Source organism: Solanum stenotomum, chromosome 3, assembly GCF_019186545.1.
Source record: "Solanum stenotomum isolate F172 chromosome 3, ASM1918654v1, whole genome shotgun sequence".
NCBI lineage: Eukaryota > Viridiplantae > Streptophyta > Magnoliopsida > Solanales > Solanaceae > Solanum > Solanum stenotomum.
Window position 1 is genome coordinate 9,076,321 of NC_064284.1, and position 15,135 is coordinate 9,091,455.

The window sequence follows — 15,135 nt, forward strand, 5'->3', positions numbered from 1 at the left end:
GTCCCCCAAACACGTTTCTCCTTCACATCTGTTGTTCCTTTTTTCCACGCTTTCTGACTCCGGGGACACCCATCGCCGCCGTAAACAACCACCTCCGCCGCGCCCCACCGTCACTAATTTTATTACAAGCTGCAAGCTTTTTTACAGCTCGAGCACCGTTGACTTAGTTATTCCACGTTTGTTTGCTGAAAAGAAAAAGAGGAAAACAAGAAACAAGAAACTACATTTTAGGTGTTTCTTCTTTGTTTATCAAAACGTTAATTGGATCAGTGCTTGTAGGTGGGTTTTTCTTCTTTATTGTTTTTTGTATTCGCATTGTTAAGTTAATTCGAACTTCTGCATCGAATGATTTTTTGCGGTATTTTCGATTTTGCTAATAAAACCTGTAAAGTTTTTTTTTTTTTTTTTTTTTTGAGTTGAATGGAGGGGTATTTTGGATTTGGCTTATGTTGTTGAAATCTTGTTTTTTTTTCTTGGTTGATTGATCAAAGTGATTTTAGTTAACTAGTTATCTTACTTTCTAATCTCATTCTTGTTTCTTGTACAAAGATAGAGACTTTGCATCAGAATAAGATGAGTTTCAAAGGGTTTTAGTGGGGTTTTCAGAAATTTTGTATTCTGCATTAGTGAGGTTCAAGGTCCAATTTTTGTATTTTTTTTCAGCATAACAACTGTGCCTGTCAGTAAATATTTGATGTATGGTGGTTGTACACTTCTATTTGCTTTTATTATCTTGGGATTGTAGATGTGGATAGCTTTCTAACTTTTCTATGTGCCTCATAATAAATGTCTTTGCTTTAACCTTTTGTGATCTCTGACCTATAATACTTTGAAGTTTTTAAGATGGCAAACTCTATATTCTCTGATGTCGGATAGTACGAACTTGCTGCTAATTTTTCTTATCAAAGCCTGCTGTTTGCTTATCAAAACTTTCACCCAGTAGGTTTTTAGGTTTGATGAAGGAGTTTTTAAGTTTTTACAAATAATGTTTCTATACACAGGGATCCGCTGTGAAGATATTTGCTGCTAGACAATACTGGAGCAAGATTAGCTTTTCCACAATCGAATTTACGAGTCGCTTTTTGAGATCTTCATTTGTTATAATCTTGTTTCTGATTGGAAATATAGTGGGCTAATACTTGGGTGAAGGGAGTTAGAGGGATGCAAATTTTTAGATATTTCAATAGATGTCTATTATATTACGGCGCCTTCGATGGATGATAACTGGTCTAAATAAAGGAACACCAGTAACCCCTAAGAGGCTGCACAGTGCTGATGTGCGGCCTGTGCCTCTTTCGCCACTGTCAAAGCAGCAACAATTGCAACTACTCAAGTCCTATTACGAGTCAAAGTCTGAGCATAGAAAGCCTAAACAACCAATGTTGGAGGCTGTGCATGAGATTTCCATCTACATTCACCGGTTTCACAATCTTGATTTGTTCCAGCAAGGGTATGTGGGCATCATGTTTCATAGTTCTTTATCTTACTCCTTTGGTAATTTGACTATTGTACTTCTGTTTCCTTACAATTTTTGCCAAATATGTAGATGGTACCAGATTAAGATTACAATGAGATGGGAAAATGGCGATAATGGGGTATTAGGAACTCCATCCAGAGTCATCCAATATGAAGGTAAATTTCTAGAATATGGCGAAACGGTCAAAGCATACAGCTGGCTTCTAAAAGAAGGGTACCTTCGAATATTGCAGTCAAGTATAGTGGGATGTAGAAGTGAGAAAAATATCATCTTTGAGGAAAAAGTGGAGGAGTCAATATTCTGAAATTCTTAAAGTCCCATACTATGAATAAGCTATGCAAGATGAGAAACTGATGTGGTAGTTTTATGCACTATGATATCTTTCTGATGTTATGTGCATTTGATTTTTATTTTATTGCTTCATTGCTGAGAACAAAATTTACAATCGTAGAAAGCAGTTTTGGTCATTGCACATTGTTTCAGAGGATATAATCGTAGAGGAACAAGAGATGTTTTGATGGAGAGTCAACTGCTTTAGGCATTTTGAAGGCTAGGTGCATTGCAAATTTGTTTAGTTGGTCCAACTTGTATGCTGTTAATGCAGAACAACTTCAGGATTTTACTGACTCACTAGTTCTGTTCTGGCTTAGATAGTTTGTATAGTTTGCCAGGGATTTTTTTGTAAGCTCAAATGCCATATCTTGTAATTCTGCATCTTCTTGACGCTGTTATTAATACCACTTACCTAATCAAACAAAAAAAATACTGCAAAAACTAATTAAAAGGAAGATTGAGGTCATAGGTTGTATAGTGCACTAGTCTATCATAATTGAATATGATTCTCAAAAAATGAATATTTCAATCCACCAAGATAATACGCGCAAGCCCATTCTCCTTTTGGAGAAATCAGAACTCTCTGTTCCCTTTCAGTAATGAATATAATGATGGCTGTCATGGTTATGATTTATCTATCCTTTTTAACTTCACAAAAATTGATACATCCTTTTTAAGCATGTGTACGTAAGGTAGCAAAGGCATGAATAATTAACTTTCTCTACTGTCAAGAAAGTTCGTTTAATTGTTAGTCTAACCTCTATAGTCCTTTACAAGGTTCTAGAGACAATAATTAATGAACCTGTTCGATGACACTCCTAGATCTTGTTCTCATACTTGGACTCTTATATATGTTTCTTCGTTCTCGTGACATTGACATTCTTTCTGAAAGTTGATGGTCATTATTATTTTCAAAATAATTCTGCATTTAAGCATCCTAGAATATGCCCAACCTTAAGTCAATCACTGTGCTGCTAAATGAGTTCCTATTGTGAGCTGTCTGGATAAGTACAGATTTCTTAGATTTGATCAGGTTAGTGGACTAAATGTGACTTTTTTTGGCATTTCATGTATATACTCATGATTGATTGCTGTTTTGAAAAACTTAACTAACATTTTTTGCACTTATCTTTTTAATCTGTTTCTTCTTGCTGTTTTCACTAGACATTTGTAAAGTAAACACTTAATGGTCGTAATCTTGTCTTCAACTCTCTTAAGAAGAAGAGAAATGATGATGAGCTCTCTGAAAAGAGATCTTTATTTGAGAAGGGAGGAAAATGAGTTAGAATAAACCAGGTTATTTTATCCTTTTCGTTCTTTCTCCTTTCTTTTTGATGGGTAACGACCTGTGTTTTGAATGGGTAGGGCCTTTTGTCCTCAATTATAGTTAATTACTTAATTCTTAGATGAAGAGAGAAAAGCAACGGAAATACATGTTTGCATATGCCCTTTCATGAACACACACATATAAAGCATACCATTGATAATATGATATAGCTTTTGCAGTCATGGGAGAACTGTTGTCTGGTGAGTAATACCTTTGTTTGGGTTGCAGCTCCTGATTTGGGTTCCGAAGATGTATATGGTGTATGGAGAATTGATGATACAGATCATAGTTTCTCCACACAGCCTTTCCGAATCAAATATGCAAGGCAGGATATTCTTCTCTCCATGATGGTCTCCTTCAACTTATCTCTGAACAAACATGAGGTGATCTCTCTTGAACTTAGCCCCCATCTGTAAATTTCTTCCCTCCCACCTTCTCCCCCCACATTCACCCATCAAAGGTGTATCTATGTGGGCTTTGTTCTTGTTATAACAATGAAGCAACAAGGTCGGTTGGTTCAATTGAAGTATGTGTCCACATTGTTCAAACATTTCAGGCATATAGGTTATCTGGAACCGTTATATCTTTCCATATCTTAATCTCACCTACTAATATGTAAAAATTATCAGGGCCCATCGACATCTGGTGTCATTCTGAAATTTGAGCTTTTCTATGCACCTATATTGGAGAATGGGTTAGTTGATTTTTTGAACTGTGCTTTTCTGCAGTTGCATCAAGAAATAATTCACAAAACAATAATGTTATTTCTAATAAACATAAAAATACAAATATACTTTGCATTCCTGATAAATAACTGTATAATGCAGGACTAGTCTACAGGATTCCTTGGATGCTTCTCCTGCTGCAGTCCATGAATTTCGTCTTCCATCCAAAGCTCTTCTAGGGTTGCACTCTTATTGTCCTGTACATTTTGATGTTTTTCATGCAGTACTGGTCGATGTGAGTGTGCACATCAGCCTTTTGAAAAGTGGTGTCTACACTTCCTCAAAGAAGGTACCAAGGTTTGTCAAAGATTCCAATCCTTTACTGTTAAATTGAGTATATATTGAGATCATACCGGAGTTGTATCTGTTTCATGTGGCTGCTGCTTAATTTTATTATTACAAGATAATAATAACTACATTTACAATGGACCTTTTCAGTGACCCTTGTGTGGATGAAGATAATGATAATGAAGATTACAATCAGGGAAAACAAGTATGTGCTCTTCCTGACTTTAGATTTTTGACTCCTTCACCTGTCTTTCACAATTTATTCGGTTTAACTTTTTAAGTAAGGTAGATATACCAGTGTGTTGGTGAAATGTAAGGAGGATCATCTTGTAATTTGCTTCATTGATTTATGATCATGGATCTTTTTAAGAGTCAAGGATCATGATTTATTAGTGTTCTCCAAGTGTATGACCGTCTCTTGCTTACTCTTCAATTATTCTGCTTTCCATTTGAACTGTATTAAGAAATCATGGTATCCAAACAGAAAATATTCATGGGTTCCTTGAATATTCTGCTGTTTATGCTTCTTGCTTTTCAATGAATTTCAGTAAGTATACACAACAGTAGTGATGGCACATCTGGCAATGGGTATAATTTCAAGATAAAATAGAAATAAAGGGCACCCTAGGGTGTGTCCTGGTGGTCAATGAAGAAAGATAAGAACCATGAGGTCTCATGTTCAAATCTTGACGATGCAAAAAAAAAATACTAGGTGATTTGCTTCCATCTATTTAAGCCTTGATGGAAAGAGTTATTTGGTACCTGTGGTACCTATGCTGATAGGAGGTAGGGAGGTAGAAGATACCCGATGTCGTGGTGCACGTAAACTGACCCAGCCACCACTGAAAAAAAAAAAAAGAAGTATAGAAATGTGGTGATGCAGTACAAGTTTGTAGGAAAAGAAATCAGTCTAGGATTTTCACATATGAATTAAGTTTAGTATCATATCAAATTTGAAGGACTGAAAGTTAAATGACTTTATGTTTCAGCGGTGCATCACTAAAGAACTCAATAACAACACTAAGATTCTTTAGTGGACCAATTACCCATTGAGTTTTGAACTGTGGCCACCGGCCCTCGGGGATTTCTAGGATTTCTTTGATTATGAAAAAGAACGATTTGTTTTAAAAGATAAAATGGTTTGATATGCTTGTTTTCCTAATACAAAGAGGAAAAATTCATGACAGAATCATGCACTCTCTCTGTTTCAGTTTATGTGACAACATTTCCATTTTAATCCTTTCTAAAAAGAATGACAACTTTCTATATATTATGGAAACAATCGAACTTGAATTTCCCATCTTTCACACAATTATTATGGAATGTTAAGATCACGAGTTTAAAAGTTTTCTGGCTACACAAATGTTATGACATGTTTTTTTTATCAAGTAAAAAAAAGTTATAGCATGTTTATAACCACATGTTTCAAAAGTCTTCCTTTCTTTCTTAAACTCTGTACCAATGCAAACCTTGCCACATAAATGGAGGGAATATCTTTTCTCGAGCATGTGTGACATCTTAGATTCATTTGCCTTGTCATTCTTATTATGCGTTTCTCCAGTATTTTCATATCATATCTTGTATCAGGAAATGCTTATTAAAGCCCTTTCAAGTGCACGGGACATACTTCTCGAGGAGCTAGAAAAAATTAGCAAGGCTATAAATCAGTCTATCGATTTTACTGATTTTACTTCCAAGTTTGGTGATAAACAAGCGTCCCAATTTTCTGCAAGTGCAGCCACAGACTTGATGAATGATAAGGCTGCAAGAGAAGTGCCAAGCAAGATACTGAATGACACCAAGGTCTTATCCTCATACTGCTGAGACTTTTTCTGATTTTCATTACATTAATGTTGATCTTGGTGCCTCTCAAAATCTAATATCCAAGTTTGCTTTCCAAAAAAATAGATTCAATATTCCACTTTGACTGTGCGCTATGAATTCAGTTGTATTTTTGTATTTCCTCTTTTACTGCAGAAACTTTTTCTGATTGTCATTACATTAATATTGATCTTGGTGCATCTTAAAATTTAATATCCAACTTTGCTTTCTAAAAGTAAGACTTAATATCCCACTTTGACTGTGCGTTGCTTCGAATTTAGTTGTATATCCCACTTCGACTGTGCATTGCTTCGAATTTAGTTGTATGTTTGTATTTATAACTTCCCTTTTCACAAAGTGCCATCCTTTTTGGATGTTCCTATGTAATAAGTTAGATATTAACTTGGGAGTTGGGACTGACAAAGGACCACCTTCTATACCTTATTAATTCTCACTCTTTATATTCTTAATCAGAAACTAGAAGATGGAGTTCTCCAGTCTCAATCCAAGGATGAATTACTCCAGTTGTATCATTCCCTTGGTGACCAAGTCTTTTACTTATGGAGTATGTTTATGAGGTTTCACAGGTTTGTTTACCTTTACATTTGCACTATTTGTAGTCAGTGAGCTTATGTTATTTTACCCCTCAGACTTTACTGATTAGTACATCATTTGAGTAAATAATATGTATTTAGTACACCGAAAAAGAAAGACGACTACCTCATTTTATGCTTTAGGTACCAGTCAATGCATTATGCACCTCAATTAGTCTATCCATGCACAAGATCACGCATAAATATAATTTGTATCTAGGGTTCGTCATCTATGGTTAGTGCTGTACTGCTGTTTCTTGGGATCTTAAACTGGTTCTTGATTTACCTTTAGGACTCATAAGACATCAATTATGGATTTTCTGCGTGAGCAATGGGCTATTGATCGAAGAGCTGAATGGTCAATATGGATGGTTCATTCTAAAGTTGAAATGCCTCACCAATACATAAGTAGTGACATTGATAGCTCTTCTTACCATGGTTCCCGTGGGAGAGCACCTGTCCTGCGGAAGATATCGGAGGATGTAAGCATATCTACACTTCTGATTTGCTATAATCATTGTCTTTTCTTTTTGAACTTTATCTCTGTAGTGTGACAAAGTCTGAGTTGTTAAAGATGAGAATCATTCTATATATTTTAGTGTAGTATTGAACTTGAGTTGTCATTCTGCTCTGTGCAGCCTGCACAGACTGCAGCTATGAGAGCTGATCTTCACAGAAGAAGTATTGCGCAAATGAGGGTTAGTACAATCTAACATATTATTCTCGGTGTAGTTATCTTTACTGTGATGGATTGATGAATTAAAATTGATGCATTGCAGATCAACAGTCGATCTATCCAAGACATGTTTATATTTGGAGATCCATCACGCATCCCAATTGTAATTGTAGAGCGTGTTGTTAATGCACCTTTGCGGTCAACAAGTGGAAATTCATACTTCAACCACCGGGAGCCAAAAGATGTAAATAGCCTGCTAGTTGAGACACATTCTAAAGGCACAAAAAAGATTCATGGCACAACCCCTTGTCAAAATGGCCGTGTTTTGAAGATTGTGGTTTTTGTCCATGGATTCCAGGCAATTTTATCATCCTCATTCCTCAGCATCAAATAGATTAATAATCCTGTTATTTGTTTCCTGCATACGTCCTTGTAATTGTCTTCCTCTGTCAGAAAGCACCTCTAGTTCCTCATCTTAAAACCCAACATACTTGTCTATTCAATATTGTTTTTTTCATTCAACTCTATGTTACAATTTGATCAAAGTACAACAACAACATACCCTGCTAAGTTATCTTCTGGATGTTTACGCGAACCAAATGCCTGTATTCGAGCATGACGCTTGTTGTTCTTGAAATCTTCTTGTAACTAGACTCTGTCCTCATGAATGGCAATGCAAGAGGACGGGTTGACATGCTGAATAAACTGTGCCAGATAGACAGGGCATTCTGATACTAAATCTTTACTATGCAGTCTTTATCATGATACACGGATGAGGGACTTCAGGGTTTGCTAGGATCACAGAATGCACTTCATTATGTTTGTACTGCACCTGTGGTGTGATGAAGTGTTTTTATTGATTATTTTGCTTATAATCCTTTCTAACTCTAATATGAGAGCATTTATTGCAGGGACATCATTTAGACTTGCGCCTTGTTCGAAACCAGTGGCTGTTAATAGATCCCAAGATGGAGTTTCTTATGTCAGAAGTTAATGAAGAAAAAACAGCGGGAGACTTTAGAGAAATGGGCTTAAGGCTGGCACAAGAAGTAACTTCTTTCATAAAAAAGAAGATGGACAAAGCCTCGAGATCTGGAAATTTGAAGACTATTAAGCTAAGCTTTGTTGGACATTCCATTGGGAACATCATATTAAGAACAGCTTTAACAGGTTTGTACTCTGTAATCTCATCTGTTTTCTTCAAATAACTTTTCAAAGTTTCTTAGACTTTGTGCTTCCTTTGCAGAGAGCATCATGGAACCATATCTCAGATTCCTTCACACGTATGTTTCTGTATCTGGTCCACATTTAGGTTACCTGTACAGTTCAAATTCTTTGTTCAATTCTGGGTTGTGGCTCTTGAAGAAGCTCAAGGGCACACCATGCATACATCAGCTTACATTTACAGATGACCCCGATCTCCGGAACACATTCTTGTACAAACTTTGCAAGGTACTACATGGTATAACAGTATTAATTTTTGTTGAGGTATTGGTGCTGTGGCCTAAATGACTGCTTCACCAATTCATTTCTTTTGAATTTTTTTTTTTGTTGGAATTCATGGCTAGTTAAGGGTGGGAAGAAGATTGATCAGTCTTAGTCATGAATTCCAGATGGAATATCTACTTTCCGTTATTATGATGTGCTTGTGGTTATCTTTCTTATTCAATCAATTAACTATGCCTCTATCAAAAGCAAAAAAAAACTACACCTCCATCCCAAAATTATTTTTGTTATTGGTTCTTTTAAATTTGGTAGCTCGAAAAGATATTTCAAATATTCAGTACTAGGCTCTTATCAATCTAAAAAAAATAATGTAACAGGAGCTGTGATTATTAGCAAGAGTACTAACACTCCTAATTGCGTCTTTTCCAGCAAAGGTCCTTGGAGAATTTCAAGAATATTATTTTGTTATCTTCACCTCAGGTATTATTCATATTCTTTTGCTGGCTTCCTTTTTTTTTTTTTTTTACTTTCTCGCGATGGTTCCTTCTGATTATAGAATACAAACTCATTGGATCTTTTTTCTCTTCAGTATTTTATACGTGTCGTCTAGAATATAATAGAACTGAAATTGAGTGTATTATCATGAGACAATTTGGTTTGAGAAGTGATCTCTGTATGGGAATTGATGTTCTTCAATCAAAGAATTATAATGTATGGAATTTGGATTATATTCAATCTATTTGGCTTAGTGGTACGACTGCAACGCGTGATGTGATTAGGCTATCTACCGAGTTTTGAAACGTGCACCATTAGGCTCGAAAATTTCTTGGTTAATTTTGAAAAATGTAAATGTATTAGGCATCCGCAAAAGGAAAGGAATTGTGCTAAGAAATTTTTTAGTCGGGTAATGTTGAACAATAATTTTCAGGCTCAAAAGAAAGATTTTTTTTTAAAGGGGTAGAGAAGTTGAGTTTCTTTTCAGCTGTGATCGGTAAAAGTCATTTGTCGAGTCTTTTAAGCAACATACATAGTGTTCGGATTGCACTGGGAATTTCTAAGTGAAACATAATTTTCTGTGAAAAATCTTATCTATTGGTTACTAAGATAGAAAGCTCAAATGATCCATGGCCCTTACATTCGTATGGCATTCTAGACTTGAACCAAGAGTATTGTGCTCTTATGGCAGATCTTGTGCAGAGAATAAATTTCTGAAATGTCATGAAGTGCATTCATTCTTTCTATAATATAGGGAAACCTGCATTAAACACACATCACAAGATCTATTGATTGGAACACAAAAGAGACCTGGAATGGCATAAAACTATTAAAGACCTGGATTTGTACATACTTGAATAACTTCCAGAACTGCTTTATCTTTTATTTCATTTCTTCATATGGTTCTAGGTGGACCAAGACATGAAAATGAAATCTTTGAAACACCCAATACGTCTATATGGCTTCACTGCCTCTCATTCCTAGAAGAGTTTGTAACTTCCCTAAAGATAATTTTTGTGTGAACTCACTGCTGTATGAATGCTTGGCATTATGTTCTATTTCTTGTATTATTGGTGAGGTCATCTTATGCGCTGTATTTACCATAAAATGTGGTATCATGAAACCCCTTATGTGCAGTTAAGATAGTTCATTGAATATTTTAGTTCACAACCCTCATTGGTATTGAGAACCCTTAGTTCTATAGGAAGGAATATCTTGCATGCAGGGTATTAGTGTTAATGTCTTCCAGTCTGGTTAAACCTTTTAACTGAAAAAGAAAGAGAAGCACATTTCTATGCCATAAGTCGTTAACTCGTTAATGCTAACCACTTTTCTAGTTGCAATTTTAATCACCAATCTTGTAATTCCACATTTTTGTTACCATCTCCCTGAGCTTCTTATGTGGTACGTTATTCGGAGCATGTTTTGCATGTTGCTAGTCTCAACTGTTTGTTTTAATTAGGCTATGTTGCATAGTCTCTTTTCACTGAGACTTGTACCTTCTCATTCGTCCTGAAAAGTGAATATTTTAATGTGTAGTTGTCGTCCATGCCACCGTTAAGTGTACTTTGCTCGTGAAAAACTAATCGAGAAAAACATTGTAAATGAAGCATATTTAGTGATTCTAAGGTGTATCTGTTTGGTCAATAGAACTGGTGTTACCATTGCACTGCTTGAACGAACTGTCTCAAATGGGACATGCAGTTCTTTGAGATTATTGTATTTCTTATCATCCCTGCCCTTTTTTTTTTTTTCCAATCTTATTGCATGATGGCTGATTCTGTCTTTTCAGGATGGTTATGTTCCATATCATTCTGCAAGAATTGAGATGTGTCAAGCATCTTCAGGGGACAGCTCAAAAAAGGGCAAAGTATTTCTGGAGATGCTGAATGAATGCTTGGACCAGATACGTGCTCAGTCATCCGAGCATCGAGTATTCATGAGGTGTGATGTCAACTTTGACACAACATTGCAAGGAAGGAACTTGAATACGATCATTGGAAGGGCTGCTCATATAGAGTTCTTGGAGTCTGACACTTTTGCCAAGTTCGTAATGTGGTCATTTCCTGAGTTGTTTACATGACTTGTGGGCTGGTCAATTTCATCACAACTGAACTCCCATCTCCTGGAGCCTGCCTACCATGTAACCTGAACCTCAAAAAATGGTTATGGCTCTAGGATGTCCAGGGCCTCGACACACTCATAACCATGAATATGGAATGCTGTGGTAAGTCATTCGCTGCAAGGTGATTTTGGTGAAGCTGCTCAGTTATATAACTCTATAGCACTGTTACAATGGTAGCAAATGCAGGAAAGCTTAACGACTAATCTACGTTTAGTGGCGATCACAATATTTTTGGACTTGGAATTCCTAGCATCAATATGTTGTGCAGTAATAGAATCATCAGGTCTAACAAAAATCAATTGTAGCAAGTTAGACAAGTTGTTTTTAATATTATCAAATTATATTCTTATGGGGAACTCATGTTGTCAAAGTCAAGTTACATTTTCCAGTTTTTTCATTCACAGCAAAAGAAGAAAAAGAGAGGAGAAAGTAGAGTAGTTATGGGGGGAGTTGCAAACACACACACAACAACACGTCCAGTCTAATCCCTCGGGTTAATGTACAAGTTATTTTCGTTAGATTGTTGATAGACTCTCGGCTCAAAAGAAAGACATTCGACACATGATTATAAGAAAATAGATATATAATTGTACAAGTGTTTGAAGAAACTATGTGTTTTTTATGAAGAAATATTTGAATAATTTATTAGAGATTTCAATTTATTATGAAGAAACTAAATTTTAGAACTTTTTTTTCTTCTTGTTTTCCCGGGTAAAATATTTAGCCCACCCAAAATGCGAGTTAAATTAAAAAGAAGAAAAAAAGGAAAATAATAAATATTACAGTTATTTTATTTTACGTATTTTTTTTCATTATTATCCATAGCGTCCATTATCCACGTGTCCTTCTTCTTCTTCTTCTCCTTGTATAACCCCAGCTTAAAGCTTAAACCTGAGCTCCTTCTTCTGCCATTACTCTGAGCTCCACCGTGCTCCGCCACTTCACCGCTCTCCATTCCGGCGCCGGTTTATTTGTTCAGTGATATAGGGGCGACACATGTGAGATTGACCAAATATGTCCCTTTCATACAATACTTTCTCCCAAGTCCTTACCCCAGTACCTCCCTCTCATCGTTTCCTATTTCCGGCCAAAATCCCAAACTACTACAAGCTCCCCGGATTTCACCGACGCCTTCTGCTAACGGTAGCCGTTAGAGCCAAGCCGAAAGATCTTATCTTAGGTAACCCAACGGTTACAGTTGAGAAAGGAAAGTACAGCTATGACGTTGAAACCCTAATCAACAAGCTTTCAAGCCTTCCGCCACGTGGTAGTATTGCCCGGTGCTTGGATACTTTCAAAAACAAGCTTTCTCTCTCTGACTTCTCCCTAGTGTTCAAGGAATTTGCTGCCCGTGGGGACTGGCAGCGTTCCCTTCGCCTCTTCAAGTATATGCAGCGCCAGATATGGTGTAAGCCTAATGAACATATTTACACACTAATGATTGGAATTTTAGGCCGTGAGGGCCTTCTTGATAAAGCCTTTGAGATATTTGATGAAATGTCTACTCATAGTGTGGCACGAACGGTATTCTCTTACACTGCTATTATTAATGCTTATGGCCGCAATGGGCAATACGAAACTTCTCTTCAACTCCTTGAAAAAATGAAACAAGAAAATATAGTTCCTAGTATTTTGACTTATAATACAGTTATTAACTCTTGTGCTCGAGGTGGGTATGAATGGGAGGGTTTATTAGGTCTATTTGCTGAAATGCGACATGAGGGTATTCAACCGGATTTAGTTACGTACAATACTTTGCTTAGTGCTTGTTCAAGTAGAGAATTAGAAGATGAGGCAGAGATGGTTTTTAGGACGATGAACGAGGCTGGGGTTTTGCCTGATGTAACTACATACAGTTATTTGGTGGAGACTTTTGGGAAACTGGGGAAATTGGAAAAGGTCTCAGAATTGCTCATGGAAATGGAGGCTGGAGGTACATCGCCCGAGGTTACCTCGTATAATGTCTTATTGGAGGCTTATGCACATTTGGGGTCTATGAAAGAGGCTATGGATGTATTTAGGCAAATGCAGGCAGCTGGATGTGTGGCTAATGCAGAGACTTATAGTATTCTGTTGAATTTATATGGGAAAAATGGGAGATATGATCAGGTTAGGGAGCTTTTCCTTGAGATGAAAACGAGTAATACAGAGCCAGATGCGGATACATACAATATTCTCATTCAGGTCTTTGGTGAAGGTGGTTACTTTAAGGAGGTGGTAACATTGTTCCATGATATGGTTGAAGAGAAGGTAGAACCAAATATGGAGACTTATGAAGGGTTGATATATGCCTGTGGAAAGGGAGGGCTTCACGAAGATGCAAAGAGGATTCTGCTACATATGAATGGACAAGGCCTGGTGCCTAGCTCTAAAGTGTATACTGCTGTAATTGAAGCTTATGGACAGGCGGCGCTGTATGAGGAAGCAGTTGTCGCCTTTAATACGATGAATGAGGTAGGAAGCAGGCCAATGGTGGAGACTTTCAATTCTCTGATCCATACATTTGCTAAAGGGGGACTTTACAAAGAATCTGAAGCAATATGGTTTAGAATGGGTGAGGTTGGAGTTCCCCGGAATAGGGACTCTTTTAATGGTTTGATTGAAGGTTATAGACAGGGAGGTCAGTTCGAAGAAGCTATAAAAGCTTATGTTGAGATGGAAAAGGCAAGATGTGATCCAGATGAGCGAACGCTTGAGGCAGTTTTGAGTGTTTATTGCTTTGCAGGCCTAGTTGACGAAAGTGAGGAGCAGTTTCAGGAAATTAAATCACTGGGCATTCAGCCTAGCATCATTTGCTGCTGTATGATGCTGGCAATTTACTCAAAAAGTGAGAGGTTGGACTTTAATTTCCTATCAGCTGATTCTTCACATTTTAAAACTTGATATTATTCTATTAATCATATTGGTGCCTAGAAATGGTTTAGATAAATGGAAAAACTCATTTTTATGCTGTCTTTCAATTTTCTGGGATATAGCCTCTTTTTTTTTTTTTTGAGAATGGTAACATGTGCTATAGCTTCTTTTATGACTGTACTTCTTAAGGTATTAGGTGGAAATACTCAATTTCTACAATTTGCAAATGCACAGGAGTTGAACTGATTTCTTAGTTGTGTGCACTGACGGAACTAGTCTATTACCTGATTGAGGAATCCAACTTCTTTTCCATAAATTTCATAGTGTTTCTTCTTTTAACTGTTTTTTTATACTGCCTCAGGATTTGTGCATTTTGTACTTCCTTGCATTGCTCAATATTTGGAGAAACTTTATTTGTTGGCTTCTACCATACATTATGCCATGTAATTGAGCAGGTTCTAGTCTAATTTGGTAGTTGATGTTTGGATGCTCTTAAAGTTGGTGGATGCATTCTTGTGAATTTGTGCATGACTGGTGTAACAAAGAAGATTCCTTTTTCTTCCAATGTTCTTATATGCTGTCTTAAAATTCTTCTATTAGGTGGGATATGGCCCGTGAATTATTGAATGACGTGATGACAAACAAGACTTCCGATATGCACCAAATTATTGGCCGAATGATTCACGGAGATTTTGATGATGAAAATAATTGGCAGATGGTTGAATATGTCTTTGACAAACTCAAGTCAGAAGGATGTGGTTTGAGCATGAGGTTCTACAACACTCTTATAGAAGCACTTTGGTGGTTAGGCCAGAAAGAAAGGGCTGCAAGAGTGCTGAATGAAGCAACAAAAAGGGGGCTATTCCCTGAACTGTTTCGAAGAAACAAACTTGTGTGGTCTGTGGATGTTCATAGGTAATCGTTCTTCTTAGGGTTATAGCAGCACTACAATTGACTGTCCCCCCCCCCCCCCCCC

General features: G+C 36.7%; 2 protein-coding genes across 4 annotated transcripts in view; both read left to right on the forward strand.

Moving 5' to 3' along the window:
• LOC125859380 (uncharacterized) lies at positions 1 to 11,662 on the forward strand. Of its 3 annotated transcripts, none has more exons than XM_049539118.1 (16): positions 1 to 279; positions 1,002 to 1,450; positions 1,547 to 1,632; positions 3,366 to 3,520; positions 3,767 to 3,831; positions 3,965 to 4,159; positions 4,301 to 4,355; positions 5,738 to 5,953; positions 6,446 to 6,558; positions 6,857 to 7,046; positions 7,203 to 7,262; positions 7,344 to 7,598; positions 8,152 to 8,410; positions 8,487 to 8,692; positions 9,116 to 9,166; positions 10,974 to 11,662. In XM_049539118.1, the coding sequence occupies exons 2-16, from the start codon at positions 1,188 to 1,190 to the stop codon at positions 11,262 to 11,264; spliced, it is 2,460 nt and encodes an 819-aa protein (XP_049395075.1). In that variant the 5' UTR covers positions 1 to 279; positions 1,002 to 1,187; the 3' UTR covers positions 11,265 to 11,662. The 3 variants fall into 3 exon arrangements, with proteins under 3 accessions (XP_049395075.1, XP_049395076.1, XP_049395077.1); XM_049539119.1 differs by having other exon boundaries at positions 40 to 231; XM_049539120.1 differs by lacking the exons at positions 1 to 279; positions 1,002 to 1,450 and having other exon boundaries at positions 1,559 to 1,632; positions 3,317 to 3,520.
• A 541-nt stretch (positions 11,663 to 12,203) lies between these two features.
• Positions 12,204 to 15,135, forward strand: part of LOC125858144 (pentatricopeptide repeat-containing protein At1g74850, chloroplastic) — a 4,471-nt gene continuing 1,539 nt past the window's right edge. Inside the window, exons 1-2 of the mRNA XM_049537834.1 lie at positions 12,204 to 14,140; positions 14,760 to 15,074. Coding sequence (XP_049393791.1) covers positions 12,321 to 14,140; positions 14,760 to 15,074 — 2,135 coding nt within the window. The 5' untranslated portion in view covers positions 12,204 to 12,320. The remainder of the gene's footprint in view (positions 14,141 to 14,759; positions 15,075 to 15,135) is intronic.